This window comes from Silene latifolia, chromosome 11 (assembly GCF_048544455.1).
Source record: "Silene latifolia isolate original U9 population chromosome 11, ASM4854445v1, whole genome shotgun sequence".
In the NCBI taxonomy this organism is placed as follows: Eukaryota; Viridiplantae; Streptophyta; class Magnoliopsida; order Caryophyllales; family Caryophyllaceae; genus Silene; species Silene latifolia.
Genome location: NC_133536.1, coordinates 133,376,507 through 133,401,700, shown reverse-complemented (window position 1 = coordinate 133,401,700; position 25,194 = coordinate 133,376,507). Strand labels below are relative to the sequence as shown.

Below are 25,194 nucleotides of genomic sequence, written 5' to 3'. Positions count from 1 at the left end.
AATATGGACTAGAGTTACACAATATTGACTTAAAATTATAAAAATTAAATTTATATTTTCAAAATCATGTAACTCTAGCGCTTTAAGGGTGTAACTTTAGTCCATAATACTATAACTTCAGTCGTATAATCCATTTTATACATTATTTTGAGTTCATGTAACTCTTTTTCTAAGTATAACTTTAGTTCATTCATAGTGTAACCTTTAGTCCAAAATGTGTAACTTTGCTCCAATTTTGTGTAACAGTCCAAAATTGTGTAACTTTAGTACAAAATTGAGTGACTTTAGTTCATTGATATTGTAACTTTAGTCTATAATAGTGTAACTTTAGTCCTTTTTGGTATAACTTTAGTCCAAAATCGTGTAACTTTAGTCCAGAATTGTATAACTTTAGTCCAAATATAAATTCAGATTTGAAACCAACACAATAACAAGATGAGATTGAAGTTGCACAAATTGCCACTAATGCCCATTGAAGTTGCACATAATGTCAGTGAAGTTGCACATAATGTGGATTGACGTTATACATACTGTCAGTGAAGTTATACATAATTTTGATTGAAGTTATACATAATGTCGGTAAAGTTATACACATCTAATTTTTAATACTAAATCTGAAAATTTTATATAACAACACGAAATTTAACAAGACAAGATTTTAAATAATTTATAAAACAAGAGGTTGAAGTTATAAACATTGAAATTTGAGAAAATAAATAAATATACATTGAAATTTAAATACTAAAATGTGAAAATTTATATAACAAGAAAAAATTTAACGAGACGAGATTTGAAATGTCAAAATATAAATTATAATAACTTAAATATATCTAAAATTAATATTAAAAAATAGAAATAAAACAACTCCAAACAACAAATTTAACACAAAATCTTAAAAAAAAAAACCAATAAAAAAGACACACAATCTGGAAAAAAAAAAAAAAAACCGTTGACCTGAGAGTGAAACGAGATCGTGGTGGTGAGACGGTGGGCGGTGGGTGTGTGGAATCGGGTGAGGTAGTGATGTATGAGGAAGAGAGATTTTGATTTAATTGGATTTTTGATTTTTTTTGGGTTTTTTTTATTTATTTGGATTTTTTTGGGGCTTTTGATTTTTTTGGATTTTTTGGATTTTTTTTATTTTTTTGGGTTTTTATTTTTTTGGATTTTTTGAATTTTTTTATTTTTTGGGGTTTGAGAGAGAAGATTGGTGAAATGTGTGAGATGAGAGAGAAACAGGTGAGTATAAAACAAATATATAGTAAATTAGTGATTAATTAGGGTGGATTAGTAAGGTGTGTTAATTAGCCATTTAATGACTTTAGGTGGGTTCATCTCATCCCTTCATCCAATGACTCGTAATAGAACTTATGGACTTAATATATATATACATGGACTCATTTGATCTCTTCTATATATGTATATATATATGTGTGTGTGTAATATATATATATATATATATATGTATATATATATATGTATATGTATATACATATATATATCCACATCCAAGTCATTGGATGAGAAGGATGGATGGTTGAGATGGAAGGTGATTAATTAGTTAATTTAATCCATCTTCTCTTTACACTCACTAATTTCCCTAATTATTCACTAATTTACTATATATCATTTTTTCTCCCAGTCACTTATCTCTCATGTCTCACAATTCATTCCTCATGTATAAAATATTAATAAAAGGCTCAGCTAAAGTGGCAATTAAAAGTCATGTAGACATATTGAAAAAGCCACGCCGGGTTAAAAAAGGCCACCTCACTTTCTCAAAACCCATGTTATCAGCTTATCACTAATTGGCCGCCTCTTATCACTTATCATCATCTTACCCTACCGACAATGTAATACACCCTCATTCCGCCAAGCCACATAACCACCTTCTTACACAACCTTCACAAAATGGTTACCTCCCTTTTCGCCTTCCTAAGGCCGCCGGAGTTGGCCCGGGATCCCCTTTGCGCGCTGTGCAGTACCGAATCTACCCGGCCCATAGCTACCGTCCCGGCTGAACATCACCTCCTTGTGCGCGGCGTTGGTGGCGGGTCCTGTTTATTTAACGCCTCCAACTGAAGGTTTGTTGCCGGTTTAATTTAATTCAATTTCAACTTTTCACATCCCCTTCTTACCGTTATTAAATCATACATTGATGACAATTAATTGTCAACCATTTGCCTCCCCAAATGTATTACCCCATAGTATATGATTAAATTTTATGTTTTATTGCATTCTATGACCTTTCAATAACCTTAGTACCCGACTCAACCAATTAGAGGAAATTAAAGAAGGATGCCGTCTACTAATTGTGTTCATTTTTAGTCGTTCCTTTCATTTGCCCTATTTGGCTTTAATTGTGTCTGCATATTGGATTCAATTGTTGATCATATGTTTCGTGTATGTCATCTGCCTTACATGTTTGAGTTAATTGTGCGTTGTTTTACCCGGTTTTGATGAACTGTTTGTTTAGCTGTGTTGGGGATTTCTATGATTGTGGTTTAATTTCAACAGGTGAAAGTTATTGTACGCGGCTTTCTACCGTCACAAATTATCATTTGTGACGGCCATATCCGTCACAAGTTTGCGACGGGTCAAGTACTACTCATGTGGGGTAGATAAGACAAAAGCAAAATGCCTAGGGAGTAGCAATTTGTTTTGTCTTATTTACCCACATGGGTAGTATTTAACATGTCGCAAGCTTGTGGCGGATATACCCGTCACAAGAGAGACTTATTGTTCTACCATATTAGATCCGTACTCGCAGTGGAACAGCCAAAACGCACCACTTATATTTTGATATAATCTATTGGCAATAGTAGTAATCTACTAGGCTCATATGCATCCTTGATGGAGAGTAAACTGGCTTAACTGCACATTTTATATTTTTAAAATTAGTTGTTAACCTCTATTATTAAGTTCATTTGTTTTCTACCTTTGAACTTTGTTTATGCAGTATGCTCAGGTGATTCTTTATCAATATCATAGTCTAGCAATTACAATGCTTGGAGTTGTGAATGAACACAGCCACTTCGACTGCATTGTTCTCTACCGTGTTGTGCATCTATCTTCTTTTTCCAGTTCTATGTTTTATTTTACCCCAAATGATGTATGGTTACGCTATTAGTTAATAGTTCCCTCTGATTTTGCCTGTTCCTGTTTGTAGTTCTGCACCTTTATTGCTGTCTCACATCAGACGTTCTTAACTTGTGTATGTCTGCAACCTTAGAGACAGCTTGCCCCCATATTAACAACTAACAAGCGGTCGGCCAGGAAGCGGAGCTGCCTCCAACCGACACATGTTTTCTCACCTCTTTCCCCAATAATTCAGCCTACAGATTTGAAATGGAGTATAGTTACCGTAAAATAGGCCGCCCACGCAAGGTCAGATCTCCTGGCGACTCAAATTCAGGCACCTCAAATATGTCACGGCCGCCGGTGTTGATGATTGACGACATCCCAAGTAGCCCTCTTTTGCTTCCTTTTATATTAGTTATTCAGCTGATACTGTAAACAATTTGTTTGTATTCACTGTATTCCGTTCTGCAGGCGTAACTGTTGACAACATGGACATTGAACATCCTGTTTGTCCGCAAACGAGCCATACCGCTGGTATCTCAAACCTTCCATTCTCGATGTTATCCGCTGACGACAACTCTTACTCATCTTTGGCCCATACAAATGCCAACCCACGTAAGACAAACAGACATACTGATAACATGGATTTTAATCGCCGTAAGAGAGGATGTCCGCGCAGGCCCACAAGTGCAAGTGTTGACAAACCTGCTTCGAGTGGTAGCGTTCCACAAGTGCTTTTTATAGCCGACAACTATAAAGTGGTAAAATTACTCAAATTTAATTATGTCTTGCACTTCAGGAAGTAAACAAAATGATTAAATTTTTTGGGTACCATTAAAACTAGGTGCAGCATATGCGTCGATTCTATGCATGAACAACCCCTTGCTACATCAATTATGAACCCGACTTCAAGTAAGCTACACTATTTGTTTTACCTACTCTTTGTAAAGACTACCGTAGTTTAGGTAATTTAACGTAACATGATTTTTCTATGCTGAAATTAAACAGGCAGTCATCGCGTGGAGCTGAGTTATCGCCAAAAAGGCCGGCCGCGCAAAGCTACAAATTTCGGAAGCTCGTAACCCAACCTCGCCCCTCCCTCAACAACAACGTTAAGATGTGAAATCAACACAACAGGTATAATATAATATTTGAACTTTTTTATACCGTATATATGTTATTGACCAATCGTGACAACAACGATGGTTTTAATAATTCATATTTTAAAAAAATAAAAACAGGAAATGCAACTGTAAGTGCGGACAACACCGTGACAGCGACGCCCCCACTTCAAGTAAGCCTTACTTCGCTTATCATGACAATATCCATTTCCTTCGGGCATTGAATTTTTATAGTACTACCTGTTATTCTCCTGTAAATATACAAACACGTTGACCGACCTCCTTCCTGCTGAATCATATCAAGTTAAAAAATCTTGTTCACAAATCATTTAATTAACCAGCAAAACCAAATTACTACCCACTAATCAAATCAATTTATCGTATAACTGGTCTTCTATACTCATTGAAATTTGTTTATGGTACAATGCCATCAACGCCACCGGCTAACACATCATGTATTATGTATAATAATATTCCCAACTACATAGGAAAATATTTAAAAGCTTGGAGTTTTGGCAGCCGTATCGAACTTTGTGAGTTTTGTAACGCTATAGCTTGGAAAGAAGAATCGGTCGGCAAGAACTCAAAGAATGGCCGATCCAAATTAATATATGTTGCCAAAAAGAAAAAAATGAAACTCCCATTAGTAAAAGAACCACCAGAAATATTGAAAGGTTTATTAGATCCAACGGGGAAACCACGCTCCAATGAATTCTGAAGGCTCATGAGGTCGTACAACACAATATACGCATTCACATCCATGGGTGGCAGAGTAGAAAATGCTACTATCAAGGGTGGTGCGCCATATTGTTTTAGACTCGGAGGACAAAACCATCATAATATTGAGTCTCTCCTACCGCCTGTAGGAAAACCACCTCGGTTCATGCAACTATATTTTCATGACACTAAAAACGAGCTCACAAAAAGGGTTACATCGTTGAACGGAGATGGCCAAAAGATCCTACAACCTGATATCGTCGAAAGTCTATCCCAAATGCTGTACGACCAAAACAAGATAGCGAAAGTTTGGAAAATAGTCAGAGAACGTATGGAATGCGTGAACCTTGAACCTGTTCAGCTACGACTGCGGGCAAGCCGTATCACAGATCGTAGACAGTACAACTTGCCAACAGGCACCAAATTTGATGCACTAATTATTGGTAACGGGGACACTGAAAAAGGAAACCGAGATATTGTTATTCATGACCGTGCAAAAGGGCTTCAACGGATTTCTGAACTACACCCGAAATTTATGGCAATGCAATATGCACTAATGTTCCCATATGGTGAGGAAACGGAGAAAAGAAAAAAAATAAATAAATAACCAACAAACATAGGGCCTTAAAAATTGACACCTAAACGGCCAAACGGGTACAACGACATACCACAACAAAGCTATGCGGCCGGTTAACCAACAGAGAAACTAAAAACAAAAAACCTCGTGAATTCCACGGGTGCCAAAACTAATTCTCTCATTAAAAACCAAATAAATCAAAAAACCAAATAAATAAATAAAAAAAACCTTCCTCCTTTCTTCAGCCACTACAACCCACCCCCACCGGCCAGCGCCACCTCAACCCCAACCCCACACGGCACCTTCCTTTCTTGCCGCCTCCCTCTTTCTCGCCGCCTTCCTCCTCCCTCCTTCACTACCACCACAACAGCCCTACAACCACCTCCACCACAAACAACAACCACCACTCCCTCCTCTCGTCCATAACCCCGTCGACAACAACAGCAACTGACGACAACAGCCACCGACAACGACCACAACAACGACCACTACATGCCGAACCACTACCGCCACCACCAGATGCCACACTCCACCACTCTTCGTCATCGCTTCTGTCGTCGTTGTCCCTCCTCCTCAACTGCGGCTGCCACATTTTCTTCTTCTCATTTCTCGCTTCCTTTTTCAGATCTGGTGGCGTCGTGGGTATTGGGTTGGTGGCGTGGTGGTGTGTGCTGGCGTCGTGGGTGTTGGACTGCTGACGTGGTGGTTGTGGGTCAGATGGGTGGGTGGTGGACGTGGTTGTGGATTTGATGGGGTGGTGGTCGTTTTATTTGTTTTAAGATTTCGTATTTTTTTTTCTTTTTCTGATTTTTCCTCCATTTTCTTTATTAAAAGGGAAGGAGATTATTTGTTTTTTCCAGTTACACTTCTACTCTTTCAAGGTTACACTCGTACTCCATCAAAGTTACACTCGACAAAAATGAGATCTACCATTTTTTTTTCACATCTCGTTTTTTTCTTGTTTGGTTTCTTGAAGGTATTTGGTTTTGTGGTTGGGAGATGATGAATGGATTGTGCTTGCTCTTCTCATTGCCACTCTCGATTTTTTTTTTCTTATTTTTTTTTAAATTTAGATGTGAGTTTATGGATTTAGGTGTTTAAAGTTACACTTACACTCTATTAACGTTACACTTATACTTTATTAAAGTTACACTTACACTCTATTAAAGTTACACTTATACTTTATTAAAGAATTTTTGTGTGTTTTCGGATCTTGTTATATATTTATTATCAGATTTACACTTCTATATATTTTTTCAGATTTACACTCGTATTTTCTTAAAGTTATACGTATTTCCTCAAAGTTACACTTGTATTTCCTCTAATTTACACTCGTTTTTCCTTAAAGTTACACTAGTTTTATATTTTTTTCAAATCTCTTTTTGTTTTATATATTTTTTAATCTCGCCTTGTTTAAATTCGTCTTGTTATATATATTTTTGTTAAGATTTACACTCGTATTTCCTCAGAGTTACACTTGTATTCTATTTTTTTGGTTTCAAATCTAGTTTTTTTGCTTTATTTTTCTGGTTTTTATGAGGGTGGGTTGGTGGTGGAGGACACTCATAAAGGACCAAAGTTACACTTAAAGGACCTAAGCTACACTTGTAAAGCATTAAATTTACACTCGTAAACCTTCAAATTTACACTCGCAGACCTTCAAATTTACACTTAAAATACTAAATTTACACTAATAAAGCATCAAATTTACACTTGTAACATGTTAAGATTATATAAATTCAAATTTTTATATAGAAAATGGCCTAAAAAAATCAAATTTACACTCTTAAAATATTACATTTACACTCGTAAAACATCAAAGTTACACTCGTAAAATGTTAAAATTATATAAATTCAAAATTTCCGTCACAAAAAAATAAAATTTACACTCTTATAATATTACATTTACACTCGTAAAACATCAAAGTTACACTTGTAAAATGTTAAAATTATATAAATTCAAAATTTCCGTCACAAAAAAAAAAATCAAAATTACACTCGTAAAGCTTCAAACTTACACTATTAAACTAGTAAAATGTTTAAATTATATAAATTCAAATTTTCCGTCATAAAAAAAAATCAAAATTACATTCGTTAAACTTCAAAGTTACACTCGTAGAATGTTAGAGTTATACTCGTAAATATCTGAAACTCAAAACTGATTAATTAGCTGCTAGAGAGAGAAAGAAATTTAATTAGTGAATATGAAAAAGATTAGTGCTAAGTGCTTTTAATCTCAACCATTGATTTCAATCTAACCATCCACATTTTTGTCCTTTTTATTTTGATAGTTTTTAATCGATTTTTCTCCATCCAATCTCAACCATCCATCTAGTCCATTTAATGGTCCTTATAAGGACTTATGGACTCAATTGATATTAAGGACTCATTTGAACTTTGCTCTCTCTCTCTCTCTCTCTCTCTCTCTCTATATATATATATATATATATATATATATATATATATATATATATATATATATAAAAGGGCGAGATTCCGTGCGAACGGAGTTACGTTACGAATCGTACGAACTAGCTTAGTTATACTTCGTTTTTTTTTTTTTCCAGATACTATTTATTACCTTACCAGATACACTTCTTATTTAGATACATTTTATAACATAAGTAGATACACTTTTTCCACGCTATAATTCTAGATACACTTTTACACTTTTTTAACACTAATTTTTTTGGGAATTTTAAGACTAACTCCGAGATACATTTTATACTATTTGCGGATAAATCCCCTATTTACTAAATGAATAAGTGATGTCTATAATTTTCCCGCCAAAAAGCATATTCTCAAAAAAGGAAACTAATGATAATTATGTTCATTCACTAAACCAAGAAACTAACAATTACAATGTAATTCATCTATTATATTTTCATTAAAATTAATCTGTTAATCAAATTATATTATTTTCATTAAACTCTAATTTATAATATTTTAATTAAAATAAAATAAAATTGATAAAAAACTATAAATTGCTATATCTATTATTGATCCTATTATAAGATGATGAGTTGATCCATATTATGTTTAGTTGTTATTACTTTTTATGACAAACAAATTTGAAAAAAAAATATAAATTGAAACTCATTAGCTTTATGCTATACAAAATATTTTCACTAAAATATATTTCAACTCATTACTCAAATTCTTTTAACTAATTTTCAGTTTTAGCTTTTATTTATCAGCAAAATACAATGATGGGAGATGTAAACGATTATAAGATACCAATATTATATAAGTAATTTTATAAAAAATATTAAACTTAAAGTAACGTGCATATAATATACGAGGCCTAAACTGGTTTTATATTATTTGCGAATACACTTTGTGTAAATTGTTACAAGTTTTAACACTAACTCTCAGATACGTTTTATGCTGTTTGTGGATACATTTTATATTTTTTTACGAATACACATGTTATTAATGCCAGATACACATCTTATCAAAGCCAGATACACATGTCATTAAAGCCAGATACACATCTTATCAAACCCAGATACACACATGTAACCGACTTCAAATACAAATGTATCTAGAGTTTATATGTGTGTATCCAACTTCAAATACGTTTTTGCGGATCTCAGCAGACACCAACACCCAATAACGAACTCCTGTGCAGCCACCACCATTGTTGCCGCCACAATGAACAATCTATCCCGACTAACACCACACCACTACCACCACCAGCGACATCACCAGCCACCACAGCAGACTGCGTCGGCGATATCACCAGCAACTACACATGAGACATTCAGATCAACCCTCTCCCGGCACCACCCACAAACACCACATCACCCACCATCGTCGATTTCCCTTCACCGCCACCACCTCTCATCCTGACGATTACAACTAACAACCACCTCAAACGCCGACGATAATTCTAACCATACATAACCATAGTTAAGATACACGTTTCTTTACTCAAATTCGAAATGTAAAAGCTAGATATATATAAAAGAAAGGAAGAACAAATTTAAAAAACTAACAGCTCCGGCAAAGTTGTTGGGAATTTTAAAGCAAAAAAATTGTGTTAATCGAGATTATATAGCCAAAAAATGAATGAAGAACGACGAAGGAGATAAGCGCACAAGGTGGTAGGGTGGAAGGTTGGTGGCTCGCGCCGTCGTCTAGTTGGTCGGAGGGAGAATCAGTGTTCGACGGAGGCATCACCTGGTGTGTGATGGTGGCGGTGGTGGAGAGTGAGTGCTGTAACACCCCATACTCCAAGTGCCTTACCAAGACCACTTGAGGCATGGAAGTGCAACCATCTCGGTTGCCCGAGGCAATGATAATCAAATAGACCATAAAGAAACGTACTTTAATAATAAAATTTAAGGCGATACAACCAAATACGAAACTGATAAAAGAAATACAAATGTTCTCAAAATGTCAACTAACTAAACAACTAAAAGAACGTTCGACACAGCGGAAGACTTCTACGACATCTCGTGATGACTCAACCCCGCTATCCCATGCGCGTCAACTCATACCTACTCAATAACTGCTCACCATCCCCGAATGGATCACCACAGGTTTTAAAACAATTAAACGGGGTCAGTACTGTTTACACAAAACAAACAGCTGCAATAAAACAACAAGTCAAGCCAATCCAATCCACCAACTCCGTCACATCACCACACACCTGACTACACACTAAAGTGTGTAGTTTTGCCAGAATACTCATCGCAACAAGTATTCCACACCGCCAGTCGGGGACTGCAGCCGTTCCCACCTAATCCCCGCTCATCTCATCCGAGCGATAACCAATGTTCCTTAATGTGCACATCTCTTCTGTGGCGAGTTCCAAAGAAGGCGAATCAAGGGCGTGAAGCCACTCCCGCAAGTGACTCCACTCAGCCAGGGGGTAACGTACCCCGAGAACCGCAGACAGTTATACAACAATCACCTTATACAATCACAATCACCAAATACCAATTCCGTTTTGATAATCAATCAATAACAATAAAACAATCACCAACAATCAACAATGCCATGTAAACAATAGTGAGTAGGGAAAACTCTACCTGGAATAACAATCACACGAGACCGTCTAGCAGCTAATAAGAACATCTCCTCTATGAATCCTCCTCCTATATCATGTATACATGCAATTACTACCAACACATCATAATACTCCCAAATACCCCAAATCTACCCAATTAGGGTTTAACCAAACTCAACAAAACATTATAAAAATTATATTAAAAGCTTACTCTCGACACACGATCACAACGGCGTAAAGAATGAGACGAACCGACGATCCTAGCCTTGGGATTTGCTAATAATACGAGAGATACGAACAACGTAACTTCAAATCTCCTCTTCAAAAGTTTTAGAATGATAAAAGTTTTTTGGAAATAATGACGGAAGCTTTTATATTAATCTCGCGTTATTTACAAAACTCGGCTAAACAAACCCGTAAAACACACTTACTCGATCGAGTAAGTGACTTACTCGATCGAATGCCCCTTACTCGATCGAGTCCCCAACTTACTCGATCGAGTACCCTACAGGCAGAATACTGTTTTGCGTAAAAAGATACTTACTCGACAGATTAAGTCCCACTTGATAGCGTACCCATAGACATAGAAAACCGTGGTATTACAGTCTTCCCTCCATAAAAAGAACTTCGTCCCCGAAGTTCAACCCATACACAAAACAAAACACATTATCTCCACTCCGACACAACAACATAACAAAAACTCAAAACAAAACTAAAAAAAACCTCCCAAAACAACACTCAAACCGACTCAAGACAACTACTAACTGTACTAAAACCAACATAAACATACAAAAACTCTATGCGACCATCTCTTACCTCCTAAAAGAAACATTGTTATGTCTCCGTAACCACACATACCTGATCAAAAAGAGACGGATACCGCTCCCTCATAGCCTCCTCAACCTCATCGTTAGACCAAAGAACCTTAAGCAACACTGTTTTCCCATATCTAGTTTTCCTAACCTTGCGATCCAGAATCTGTTTTGGCACCTCAAGATAAGACAAGGACTCATCCAACTCGATGTTCTCTACCTCTAACACATGTGACGGATTACTCACATACTTCCGCAGCTGAGACACATGAAACACATTATGCACTCTATCCAAAGCAGCTGGTAAAGCTAACCGGTAAGCAACCTCACCCACACTATCCAAAATCTCATAAGGTCCGATAAAATTCTGGCTCAGCTTCCCTTTCTTACCAAATCTCATGACTCTACTCATAGGAGACACTTTCAAAAGAACCTTGTCCCCAACCTGAAACTCTATGTCACGACGATGTAAATCTGCATAACTCTTTTGTCGATCCTGGGCCACTTTCATCTTTTGCCTAATCAGCTTAACCTGTTCCACCATATCTTGTACCGTCTGTGGTCCTAAAACCACTGCCTCAGCTCTATCATTCCAGTAAATCGGACTCCTACATCTCCTCCTATACAAAGCCTCAAATGGTGTCATACCAATACTAGTATGATAGTTGTTGTTATAAGAAAACTCAATCAGGTCCAACCTCTCCTCCCAGCTACAACCAAAATCCATAGCACAAGCTCGCAACATGTCCTCTAAAGTCTTGATGGTCCTCTCTGTCTAGCCATCTGTCGTAGGATGAAATACAGTACTCATCTTTAAAGTAGTTCCCATCAACTCCTACAACTCTTTCCAAAACCGTGATATGAACCTTGCATCTCTATCTGACACTATATCGTTAGGCACCCCATGCAAACGAACCACATGCTTCCTATAAGACAAAGCTAAATGTATCTTGGTCCAATTATCTCTCATCGGCACAAAGTGAGCTGACTTAGTCAAACGATCAACTATTACCCATATCATGTTATTACCCTGTCGACTCCTCGGCAGACTCACTATAAAATCCATAGAAATAGACTCCCACTTCCACTCAGGTACCTCAAGAGACTGAATCTTACCTTGTGGTCGTCACTGTTCCCCCCTTAACTCTCTGACATGTCAAACAACGAGCCACAAACTCAGCTGTTTCCTTCTTCATCCCAGGCCATCAAAAAGTCTTCTTCAAATCCTTATATATCTTGTCACCGCCTGGATGTACCGAATATGGTGTGCAATGAGCCTCTTTCATGATCATCTTTCTCAATTCCTCATAATTGGGTACATACCACCTACCATCGAATCTCACACTACCATCTGTGTGAATAGAGAATCTACACACCGTCCCTTTCTCCACTCCAGCTCTCCACTCCTCAATCTTAGGGTCCAAAGCCTGTTTCCTACGAATGTCATCATAAAGATCTGGCTCCACTGTCAAGTCCCCTCTAGCATCCCCTTTCTGTATCATATGTATCCCTATCTTCCCCACCTCCTCTCTCAACCTCATCAAAGACATAGTTGTGCAAAGAGAATGCACACTCTTCCTGCTCAACGCATCTACAACCACATTAGCCTTCCCTTCATGGTATATAATATCCATGTCATAATCCCCAATCAGCTCCATCCACCTCCTCTGTCTCATGTTCAACTCCTTTTGAGTGAAGATGTACTTGAGACTCTTGTGATCTTAAAACACCTTAAAGGTCGCCCCATAAAGATAGTGCCTCCAAATCATGATAGCAAACACAACTACACCCAACTCCAGATCATGTGTCATATAGTTCTCCTCATAAGGCTTCAATTGCCTAGAAGCATAGGCAATCACTTTCCCGTTCTGCATCAACACACATCCCAACCCATTTTTCGAAGCATCTATATCACTAGTAGAAAAAGTCCTATTGACATCGCCACAAAGACATCGGTTTTAGTTGAAACGATGTAAATGTTCATAAATAACATCGGTTCTTAGAAAAACCGATGTAAAATGTGTACATATTTTTTCCTTATATAGATTATTTTTAAAAAACGTTGTACAAAAATATTAGTGACATCGATTTCAAATAAATGATGTAAAAGGGTATCATAAACATCGGTTATTTAAAACCGATGTAAATTTTTTCTTATTAACTGCCTCTCCTCTTCACAAAACCCTTCATTTTCTCAAATAACTTATTGCTCTCATCCTCATCTCGCCATCACCCTCGCCCTCAACCACCACAGCGTCAGAGACGACCACCGCCGCCATCACCATCCTGCACCACCACAGACGCACACACCATTGATACCACCTTATATCTCGTGCTTACATACGTATGTGACGCCCCTTCACTTCTGCAAATCGCTCGCCTTTCTACGATTAGGGTTTCGATTTAATGAGCTTATACATTTATGGTATTCATTTCTTTTTCTCTTTCTCCCTTTTCTGGAAAATATGTCTTCCCTGTTGGGAAATGTGTCCTCAACAATAGTGCGATCACATGATTTAAATATCATTATTAAATCTCATTTTAAAGAATACAATTGGGAAGTAATTTTGTTACTGTCAACTGGTCAACATATATCGGTAATGATTGGCTGACTAGAGTTTGACATTACTGTCGTGTGACGGTGGTGATCAGTTGACCCCCTAGGTCATACCTATAGGGCAACACTCTTAATTGATTATTTAATTAATCGTATAACGTTACGAGTTAATTAAATTACTTGAAAATTGACGGACGATTTTGGAAGTAAAATTTACGTATCATATTGAAATGTAATTAAATAAGATACGGTCTGAGTAATTGAATTGTATCATTACTCGGATGAAATAATTGTTTAAAGTAACAATTAAATTGAATGAATTGTTATAAATACAATCAGTTGTGATTTATAAATTGGTAAAATTTTTGGTACAAGTAATTATGATATTACTAAGTCGATATTTGTATGTGACGTATTTTATTAATACGTTGATTTTTAATATGTTAAAAATTACATAACAAATTTATGTCACATATGACATGTGACATATTGAAAAATTGACAAAAATAATATGGACTCTATATTATCCATTGTGCCGAAATTAGGGGAAGAAATAGGCTAATATTGTGTTTGATTAAGATAATGGTAAACACAATGATTACCTTATTTCCTAGCCATGCAAGCCTATTATGTATTGTAAAGAACAACACTTGCATGCATTGGCTCACCCAAAAGGCTCCTCTTACACGGTTTTGGGGAAGAAAAATGATCATTGTTTTCTCTATAATTTTACCTAATAATATACTAAATGTAGTGTATTATTATTCATTCCAATTCACTCATCCAAAATATAAGTTCTAGTGAGAAGAAAAATCCTCTCTTCTTCTCTCTTAAAAACCGAAACATATAAGTGTTTTATAAAAGTTTTGGTTCAATTTTCTACCTTGATTAATATTATACTAGTATTTGTAATATTAATTAAATTAAGAGAAGCCTTGGGTATAAAGCTTAGGGAGAGATCTTATACTTAGATCTTGTTCATCCATAAGGAAAAGTTCAAGAACAAGAGAGAAAGGTGATCTCTCTTGTGCCCAATATAACCGAAATCCACTATGTAAGGACATGATTTCTCCTCTATTTATATTATTGTTTGCATGCATAAAATCCGTTTTAATTTTATGACAAATTATTTAGACATATATGAGTATGTTAGTATGTATATGAATCTACATTTCCTTCAATCGGTATCAAGAGCCACGGTTGTTTGCATGCAAATCGGTTAAAAGTTTTTCCGAGTTATAAGAATAACAAATAAAACTTGTAAAATTTGTGTTATTATGAGATATCACGAAATTAATCCATGCATGTTAATATTTCTGGTCCTAAAATGTTTTAGGATATTTTGGTTAATTTTTCGGATTTTTATTGTTCATAATTTACAATAATGGCATTTAAATGTGATTTTATGAGTAAAAATGTCATTTTTGGTCTAAAAATAGCTATACTTCGAATTTTCACTTGGTTTTTGGATATGTTGTTACATATATTATTTTGAGATAACCTGTAAATTGTCATAATTTTTGGACTTATTATGCTCGGAAAATGAATTTTTCATTATTAAATTCGGATTTAAGTGAAAAATAGGTTAATATGAGTTAAATTTCGAATCTGTTCATAGAAAATTAATATGTTGTCACATGCAATTTTACAAGATGTGTGTAAAATAATTGGCTATAAAGAAGTCTTTTAGCATGATTTATGGATTTTTGAAGAAAAATAGCATAAATAGTGACATTATTAGTGAAAATTAATAAAACATAATCTATGACTTAGGAAAAACGTCTAATGTTGCATTTTATTATACTTTTTCAGATCTAAAATTGAAAAGTTAGTAAAAATAATTTTTCCATGTTTTTATGATTATTTTATTATAAATCGATAAACCGCAACATTGTTTTTCCGGTAAATTTTCGAAATTTTTAACCTAAGATTTTGAACATTATGAGTGTCATGGAATTTTTCCAGAATGTTCATGAATTTAAATTTCAAATTTATTTGAAATTTTGTGATTTATTTGAAGTTTAATAGCTTATTTTTGTATTTTTTGGTCCATTTATGAACAATTTTGTAAATATGGGTTAATTATGGTCAAATTATTAGTGAAGACTATATTTTGAGTCCTAAGAGGTTAGGGTAATTAACTTATGCATAAATATGAGTTTATGCATTTTTGTGATTATAAAATGTTGAAATCACGCAAGTCCGTAAAAACCGAGTAATATACGATATTGGCTAATTAAAGGCGATTTAGCATAAAATTGAGCATGTTCATACATATTATAATGCTGCATTTTCTTTATGATTGTCATAATTTTAATTTATGTAATTTTTGAATTATGTAATTTTACTTAGTATGGCCTTAGATTTTAATTGGTATTTCCCGAAATGTATGGGAATATCGATTCGGTTGTAATTTTATTGTGATCTCGTATCACCGTTTTGTAATTTAATAGATCTATTTTATTTTAGTTACAAATGTATAATAGGAAATTATGTAATTTATTATGTAATTTTATTCATTCCGGAGTTCTCAAGACGGATTTCATCAAGAATGGCGATACATAAAGACGTTGTTACCTCGAGATGCGTACCACAACCGAAGTTCAAGGGACCAATGGAGTTGGTTTCCGAATATGTAATAGATTAATAGTTTTTCTTTTTTAGGAAAGGCCATACTAGGATTTATTTATCTTTTTGCTTGCATTTTATTTTATGTCACATGCATCGCTAAATCGCCATAACTAAAACATGCATTCTTATTTTATCAAGTTTATCGACCGTGTCAATTATAATTATCGTAGTTCACCGCTTTAGTTCACTTAAAACGTGATAGATAATAAATTGACATGACCTCTCGCTAAAACAAACAATTGAGACATAGCCTTACCAAATAGTAGAAACCATGAAAACCTATTTCGCGAGGGAGTGCACTCGGCTACCCCGGGGTACAAACCTTGTAACGTAGGGGAAGTGGGTGATGAATGTTAATCCACCGAATTCATGTTGATAAGGGATGTATATGTATCGGCTACCCCGTGCCCAAGTTGATGTGGGTTTGGATAATGGACACATTTATTCGAAATTTGGATTGAACTCAACAAAAGTTATTAATAAGGGTTCAATCGGCTACCCCGTACCCTTGTTGATGTGTTTTGGGCTATAGATAAATATTAGAGTAATTTTATCGACCAAGAGTTCTAAAAGTAGAATCGATTAAAAGGTTAATCCACCAAGTTATATTAATGAAGGTTGCATCGGCTACCCCGTGCCTAAGTTGATATGAATTTGGGTCTTGGAATCATTTATTATAGTTGGGTAGAGGTCACTATATAAATGTTCATATCTTGTTAATTTGCAAGTATGATTTAAAAAGACAAATGTTAATATTTCCTTTTCCTCCATATTTGTTGTTTTTACAATGAATCCATCAAATGCTACCGCACCTATAACTATTGAGTCATATCACCATGTTCTTGACGACGTATGCTCCAACAATAATTTCGATACAACTAGAGAACTTCATTTTGGGATAGGTTCGGATGGAAACCTTAATTTCATCACCACTTCTAAACCACCCACTACTACTAGACCTCGTGTGAGTCCGTCTCAAGAAGACTACCTCATACGATCTATAGGGTCTTTATCTCTGGAAGATAAGGATGCCAAAGCTAGTGGGAGCTCTAGCAATCAAGTTCTTGCTTCAAAGGGCAAGAGGTTCAAGAAGAAAGGAAAGAAAATCAAAAACTTCAAGCAAGTTAATGATGAGTGCCATTATTGCTATGGCATGGGACATTGGCTAAGGAATTGCCCTATGTATTTGCGAAATATAAGGGAAGGACTCATTACTCTAAAAGGTACAATTCCTAAAGAAATTTATGTTATTGATATAAATTATACTTCCACTACGACATGGGTACTAGATACTGGTTGTGGTTCTCACCTTTGTAATCATTTACAGGGTTTAAGAGATGTGGAGAGGCTTAGCAAGGGAGATGTGGATCTACGCCTTGGAAATGGAGCTCGGGTAGCGGCCGAATCCAAAGGAACTTATGTTCTAGCTTTGCCAAATGGATTTGAGTTGTATTTGCATAATTGTTTTTATGTGCCTACGCTCTCTAAAAACATTATTTCAATCGCTATGCTAGACATGGACGGTTTTTGTTTTGTCATTAAGAACAATCGTTGTACTATTTCTAGGAATGATTTGGTTATTGGCCAAGCTTCTTCCATTAATGGCATTTACATTTTAGAGACCTCAAATCCAACAAATGATATTTATAACATTCAATCAAAGAAACTCAAATCAAGTGACCCAAGTGAAGCGTTCATTTGGCATTGTCGATTAGGTCACATAAACGAGAATCGCATCAAAAGATTAGTTTCGACTAATGTGATTACACCTTTTGATTATCAATCATTTGGTACATGCGAATATTGCCTACTTGGCAAAATGACTCGTAATCCTTTTAGCGGTAAAGGGACACGAGCTAGTGAGCTATTGGGACTCATACACACCGATGTATGTGGACCAATGACTATCACCGCCCGTGGTAATTATGACTACTTCATAACCTTCACCGATGATTTAAGTAGATATGGGTATATCTATTTAATGAAACATAAGAGTGAAGCGTTTGAGAAATTCAAAGAATTTCAAAACGAAGTAGAGAACCAATTGAACAAAAGAATTAAGGCGATGCGATCCGATCGTGGTGGTGAATACCTTAGTCTTGAATTTGATTCACACTTGAAAGGTTGTGGTATTATATCACAACTTTCTCCACCCGAACACCACAACCGAATGGTGTTGCCGAAAGGAGAAATCGAACCCTACTTGATATGGTTCGATCCATGATGAGTCAAACCGAGTTACCTAACTCGTTTTGGGGATTTGCAATCCAAACTGCAATTCTATCTTTGAATAATAGTCCCACTAAAGCCACCGAAAAGACTCCATTTGAGACATGGAAAGGAAGAGTTCCTAATCTATCCTATATGAAAATTTGGGGATGTGATGCTTACGTCAAGGCTAAACCCGACAATAAGCTTGCCCCAAGATCTGAAAAGTGCATCTTTGTAGGCTATCCTTTGACCTCTCGAGGTTACTATTTCTATAAACCTCAAGAGAACAAAGTGTTTGTGTCTTGCGAGGTCTTCTTAGAACGAGAATTTATTTCTAAGAGACAGAGGGGAGAAATTTTGAACTTGATGAAGTTCAAGAGCCACAAACCGAGGTAGAGACGCAAGAAGATGTTCCTTCGTCGTCTAACGCGGTTGTACCTCCTCCACTAAGAAGGACGGGCCGAGTTATTCGCCATCCCGATCGATATGTGGGACTTATCGAGGAAGATGGAACACTCGATGTGTTGCTTATGGAAAGTGACGAGCCCGCCACCTACAAGGCCGCAATCTCTAGTCCTAATTCCACCTTATGGCTTGAAGCCATGAAGTCCGAAATGGATTCTATGCTTGAAAACCAAGTTTGGGACTTGGTAGATTTGCCTAAAGGGGCAAGACCCCTCCAATGCAAATGGATATTCAAGGTCAAAAATGGCATAGAAGGACATGATGATGTCTACAAAGCTAGGCTAGTGGCAAAAGGATTTACCCAAGTCCAAGGTCTCCATTATGATGAGACCTTCGCCCCGTAGCCATGCTAAGATCCATACGGATTTTGTTAGCGATCGCCGCATTTCATGATTATGAAATTTGGCAAATGGATGTCAAAACCGCTTTTCTAAATGGGCATTTAGAAGAGGAGGTGTACATGATACAACCCGAAGGTTTTGTTGATTCTAAAAATCCTAACAAAGTGTGCAAGCTTAAGAGATCCATTTATGGTCTTAAGCAAGCATCTAGAAGTTGGAATCATCGATTCAATCATGTTATAAAGGAAAATGGTTTCACTCGAAATATTGAGGAACCATGTTTATACATGAAACTCGATGGGAGCAATGTTGTGTTCCTAATCTTGTATGTCGATGACATACTACTCATTGGAAATGATATTCCAATGTTGTCTTTCGTTAAGAAGTGGTTAGGTAACCACTTCCAAATGAAGGATTTAGGAGAGGCACAACGCATATTAGGTATCTGGATCTATAGAGATAGACCCAAGAGGATATTGGCACTAAGTCAAGAGTCTTATGTTGATAAGATTCTTCGACGGTTCAACATGGACAAATCCAAAAGGGGTTTGGTACCCATGGTAACCGGGACGATATTGAGCAAGACTCAATCTCCCTCCGAGCCCCATGATGTTGAACGCATGAAGTTGATCCCTTATGCTTCCGTTGTTGGATCAATCATGTATGCCATGATATGCACACGTCCTGATGTCTCGTATGCCTTGAGCATGACGAGTAGATATCAAGGAAATCCGGTGAGAGTCACCGGATTCTTTGTCAAGAACATCCTTAAGTACTTGAGAAGAACTAAGGATTCTATCCTTGTGTTTGGAGGAGACACCGAGTTGCGTGTTACTGGATACACGGACTCAAGTTTTCAAACAGATAGAGATGACATGAAATCACAAGTCGGTTTTGTTTTCATGCTCAATGGTGGTGCCGTAGTGGAGAAGCTTCAAGGAAGTCAGAATCATGATTCGACAACGGAGGTTGAGTACATAGCGAATCGTGTCGCTAAGGAAGCTATGTGGATCAAGCAATTCACGGAAGGTCTAAAAGTAGTACCTACCGCCAATGATCCCATCACTCTCTATTGTGATAATAGTGGGACGATCTTCCAAGCTAAGGAGCCAAAGTCTAGTAATAGATCTAGACATGTACTTAGAAAATATCATGTAATAAGAGATTTCATTGAAAGAAAGGAAATTGCGATTTGTAAGGTTGGGACGGATGACAACATAGCCGATCCGCTCACCAAGCCTTTATCGCAGGCTAAGCATGATGGGCATGTTACGTCCATGGGACTTAAACGTGTACCAAATTTACATTAGATTTTGAAATGAAATAAAAGTGTTGTTTTTGTTCATGTTCATAATCACATTTGTCTTTTATCTTTAATATTATACTTTGTTACATCCATACGGGTTGTAGAGACAATTGAACCCGTTAAAGTGAACACGGATTAACATAGTATTTGCCCATAGTCACTTGTATGAGGTGACGTCTCGAAGTGACTAGAGTGTGAGGCGATTGATGGCAAGTTCAAGTGCCATTCAGTCATGTGAGATGACTAGTCGATCACATAGGCAGACTGTTAGGAACATTTTGTCGGGCCTAATGACCGCTTATAGAGTTACGCAAATTTATATAGCCTGGTCGTGGCGAGAGCTACTATAGTATTCTAATGAGTCGATTCTTTTGACTAAAGACTATTCGCCTAAGATGGCACGATTTGATTAACTTTGATTTGTGTTACTACGACCTTCGTAAATGGGGTCAAATGGGCATATTTTGGGTTATGATGGTGTGGCTAGTCGAAGGGAATGAGTGCGATAGGAATTGTCCACCCCTTGTCGGGGTTATAACAATATCTCAGGGCCACTCGAGGAGTAATGAACCGGAAATGCGTGGCCACGCTCGGAAAGTATCTATGATAGATAAGTCCGGTCAATCGGTTATTCTCCAGATCGAGGAAACCACTCTCGATATGATCACTTGCAAGTACGACCCAAAAAACACCTTGCATTGAGTGGGAGATAGTAATAGGACAAGAGAATTGGTGACGCACACTTGTCGAGGACAAGTGGGAGATTGTTGGGAAATGTGTCCTCAACAATAGTGCGATCACATGATTTAAATATCATTATTAAATCTCATTTTAAAGAATACAATTGGGAAGTAATTTTGTTATTCTTGTCAACTGGTCAACATATATCGGTAATGATTGGTTGACTAGAGTTTGACATTACTGTCGTGTGACGGTGGTGATCAGTTGATCCCCTAGGTCATACCTATAGGGCAACACTCTTAATTGATTATTTAATTAATCGTATAACGTTACGAGTTAATTAAATTACTTGAAAATTGACGGACGATTTTGGAAGTAAAATTTACGTATCATATTGAAATGTAATTAAATAAGATACGGTCTGAGTAATTGAATTGTATCATTACTCGGATGAAATAATTGTTTAAAGTAACAATTAAATTGAATGAATTGTTATAAATACAATCAGTTGTGATTTATAAATTGGTAAAATTTTTGGTACAAGTAATTATGATATTACTAAGTCGATATTTGTATGTGACGTATTTTATTAATACGTTGATTTTTAATATGTTAAAAATTACATAACAAATTTATGTCACATATGACATGTGACATATTGACAAATTGACAAAAATAATATGGACTCTATATTATCCATTGTGCCGAAATTAGGGGAAGAAATAGGCTAATATTGTGTTTGATTAAGATAATGGTAAACACAATGATTACCTTATTTCCTAGCCATGCAAGCCTATTATGTATTGTAAAGAACAACACTTGCATGCATTGGCTCACCCAAAAGGCTCCTCTTACACGGTTTTGGGGAAGAAAAATGATCATTGTTTTCTCTATAATTTTACTTAATAATATACTAAATGTAGTGTATTATTATTCATTCCAATTCACTCATCCAAAATATAAGTTCTAGTGAGAAGAAAAATCCTCTCTTCTTCTCTCTTAAAAACCGAAACATATAAGTGTTTTATAAAAGTTTTGGTTCAATTTTCTACCTTGATTAATATTATACTAGTATTTGTAATATTAATTAAATTAAGAGAAGCCTTGGGTATAAAGCTTAGGGAGAGATCTTATACTTAGATCTTGTTCATCCATAAGGAAAGCTCAAGAACAAGAGAGAAAGGTGATCTCTCTTGTGCCCAATATAACCGAAATCCACTATGTAAGGACATGATTTCTCCTCTATTTATATTATTGTTTGCATGCATAAAATCCGTTTTAATTTTATGACAAATTATTTAGACATATATGAGTATGTTAGTATGTATATGAATCTACATTTCCTTCATTCCCCTTTTTCTAAATTAGGGTTACCATTTCAATTTCATTTGCATTTTAATTCCTGTTATTTCTGCAATTCTCCTCATTTTATCGCTACTGCTATTGATGATTCTCGAATGTTTCTGGATTATGTTAGAGAACAATGTCAATTAGGGTTTACTAATCTCCAATTTCATAATTGTTTATTAGTATTATAGAGGTGTTCCATGGCTATCTTCAAACGACTACATCTTCACTCTATTCAGGTGAGTTGTCCATTTATTTTTATGTTGTTTCTTTGATTTATTATGAATATTGTATACAAATATGACGTTTCTTTGTGGTGTTCCTGACCAATCTCATTTTTGATGTTATCCAGACCAATTAATCTACTTGAGGTGCATGATTTATGTATTTCTGTTTGGTTGTTTTCTGTTGTTTGGTTGTTGTCGTTAGTGGTGAAATTGTCATTTTGCTATAGTGAGATTTATAGCTAAGACCTTATATGACATAGATTAATTATACGGGAGTTGAAAATTTGCTAAGGGGAAGTTGATTAGTGTTTTTGATTGGTCTTGTATTGTTATCGAGTTGTTGTTTTCCGAGTTTAACTCTAAAAAATTTTAATGGCGGTAGATTGGATTGGATGAGGTTCGTTGGAGGGAGTATTATTAGTAAACTTACTAAAGTCTGACTAAACAGTCATCTTTCTTGTGGTTGTGTATCTACTGAAAACAACCTCTATATTGGGTGAAATGTTTGACGCGCCTAACCTCGTGAGTGGCTATGCTTCTTTGGAGGCAGTAGGATGATTATGATGGGTTATATATTGGGTGTTTCTTGTTAGTATTTGTGACCATTAGGCTGCGATATGTTCAGAATGATCACACCTTAGTTGAAGTATATGAGCTTGAATATCTTGTTGTCCCTTTATGTATGATCTACTTATACGAACTTTTATTATTTGTTGTTTCCTACGTATTTTGTATGCGTCAGCGTAATAGTTTTCATTTTTTTTATGCTACGGATACTTCGAAAGTACCCTGGATGCCCCACAAGTTATTTGACCTTTTGTTCATTATTTTCTGTTTTTTTTTTAAATTACTCAACCATCTTTATATTTGGTCTAATTTTTGCAGTTAAAGCTTCTAAATGCTTCAAATAACCAAATAACATATCTTCCTGAATCCATTGGGAGCTGCTTTGCTCTTGAGGAGCTTCAGGCAAATGGTATGTTTATCTTTTTTTATGGCTGGTAGTCAACAACTCAGCCTCTAAGATACTTCATGCTAGCGCTGTAAACAGGCATAGACTTTCAGTTATAAAGATAACTTGTACTTGCTTTTATTTTTATCATTCGCTAGAGCATAATTGGAGTCAATTCGTTTTCTTTCAATTTAAATTTAAAGCTGTGCAATGGTTATCTTCAGCCTTTTGCGTGAGAATGGTAAATATGGATACTGTGTAGCAAGGGTTGGAATATAAATTCCCTAAATGGTTCACCGGCAATGAGAAATTAATTCTTGACATACTCATGATAGATATTAAACCACTGCTTGCAGAGTTGCAGCACCATATCTCTCATAGGTATTCTACTTAAAAACTGTCATCTCTTTTGCAGTTTCACCTTTTTCTTTTTTCAAAAAGTTCGTGAATGCTTTTAGATAAGGGTTTGCTCGGTGATTAATGCAGGTTCTTGAATCTCTCTCTGAGCCTTTAGTACTGTTCTTTAGAGAGATTTAAGAGCAATCTTTGACCATAGATCTTTTACTATCAGCGTTTGTGGCTGGTTTTTTTGTTTATACATTTTGCAAAATGTCACCTAGTTTCGAAACATGTATTTCCATGGTTAACAAGCTGTCATTCTTGTTTGTGGATACCAACAGAAATTAGCATCAAGCCAGTAAAGGTGCCAGGTGCCCCTGAGCAGGTAACTTTTATGTTGCAGGCAGAGGATCAAGTTCTAATGTCATATTATATGGTTACTAATATCTGCCTCGAGGATAACAAGCGAAAGGCTCATGCAGTAATTGACAACTTTGCAGAATGCCGTGTTAGATCTCACAACACAAATGGTACTCGTAATATATATATATGTTTCTCAATAGTAATTTGTAGTATTGTACATATGCAGGCTCAAATACACATTGATTTGTTTTTAAATTGCTCCGCCAAGCCATGAAGAGTTAAGGATGAAAACTCGACACAATGTTGGTAGTTAGGAGCTCAAATATATGGAACAAGCAAGGAGATATTAGTTTTTTAATTTCATTTTGTATCTTACTATCAATATTGTCATTATTTAGTCAGAGGTATTCTACATGTATCTATTTATGTGTATATCAAAGAATATTTATGTT

The 25,194-nt window shown here is 35.8% G+C and overlaps 1 protein-coding gene across 8 annotated transcripts; it reads left to right on the top strand.

The window, feature by feature from the left end:
* Window positions 1-1,714: 1,714 nt before the first annotated feature.
* LOC141611913 (uncharacterized) lies at window positions 1,715-25,194 on the top strand. Of its 8 annotated transcripts, none has more exons than XM_074430564.1 (10): window positions 1,727-2,084; window positions 3,233-3,466; window positions 3,553-3,842; window positions 3,926-3,993; window positions 4,090-4,218; window positions 4,323-4,375; window positions 23,045-23,100; window positions 23,974-24,064; window positions 24,721-24,887; window positions 24,969-25,194. In XM_074430564.1, exons 7-10 carry the CDS (start codon window positions 23,062-23,064, stop codon window positions 25,014-25,016), a joined length of 345 nt encoding a protein of 114 aa, XP_074286665.1. In that variant the 5' UTR covers window positions 1,727-2,084; window positions 3,233-3,466; window positions 3,553-3,842; window positions 3,926-3,993; window positions 4,090-4,218; window positions 4,323-4,375; window positions 23,045-23,061; the 3' UTR covers window positions 25,017-25,194. The 8 variants fall into 8 exon arrangements, 2 of the variants coding, with proteins under 2 accessions (XP_074286665.1, XP_074286664.1); XR_012528890.1 differs by having other exon boundaries at window positions 1,728-2,084; window positions 24,721-24,764; window positions 24,969-25,181; XR_012528888.1 differs by having other exon boundaries at window positions 1,726-2,084; window positions 23,974-24,764; window positions 24,969-25,186.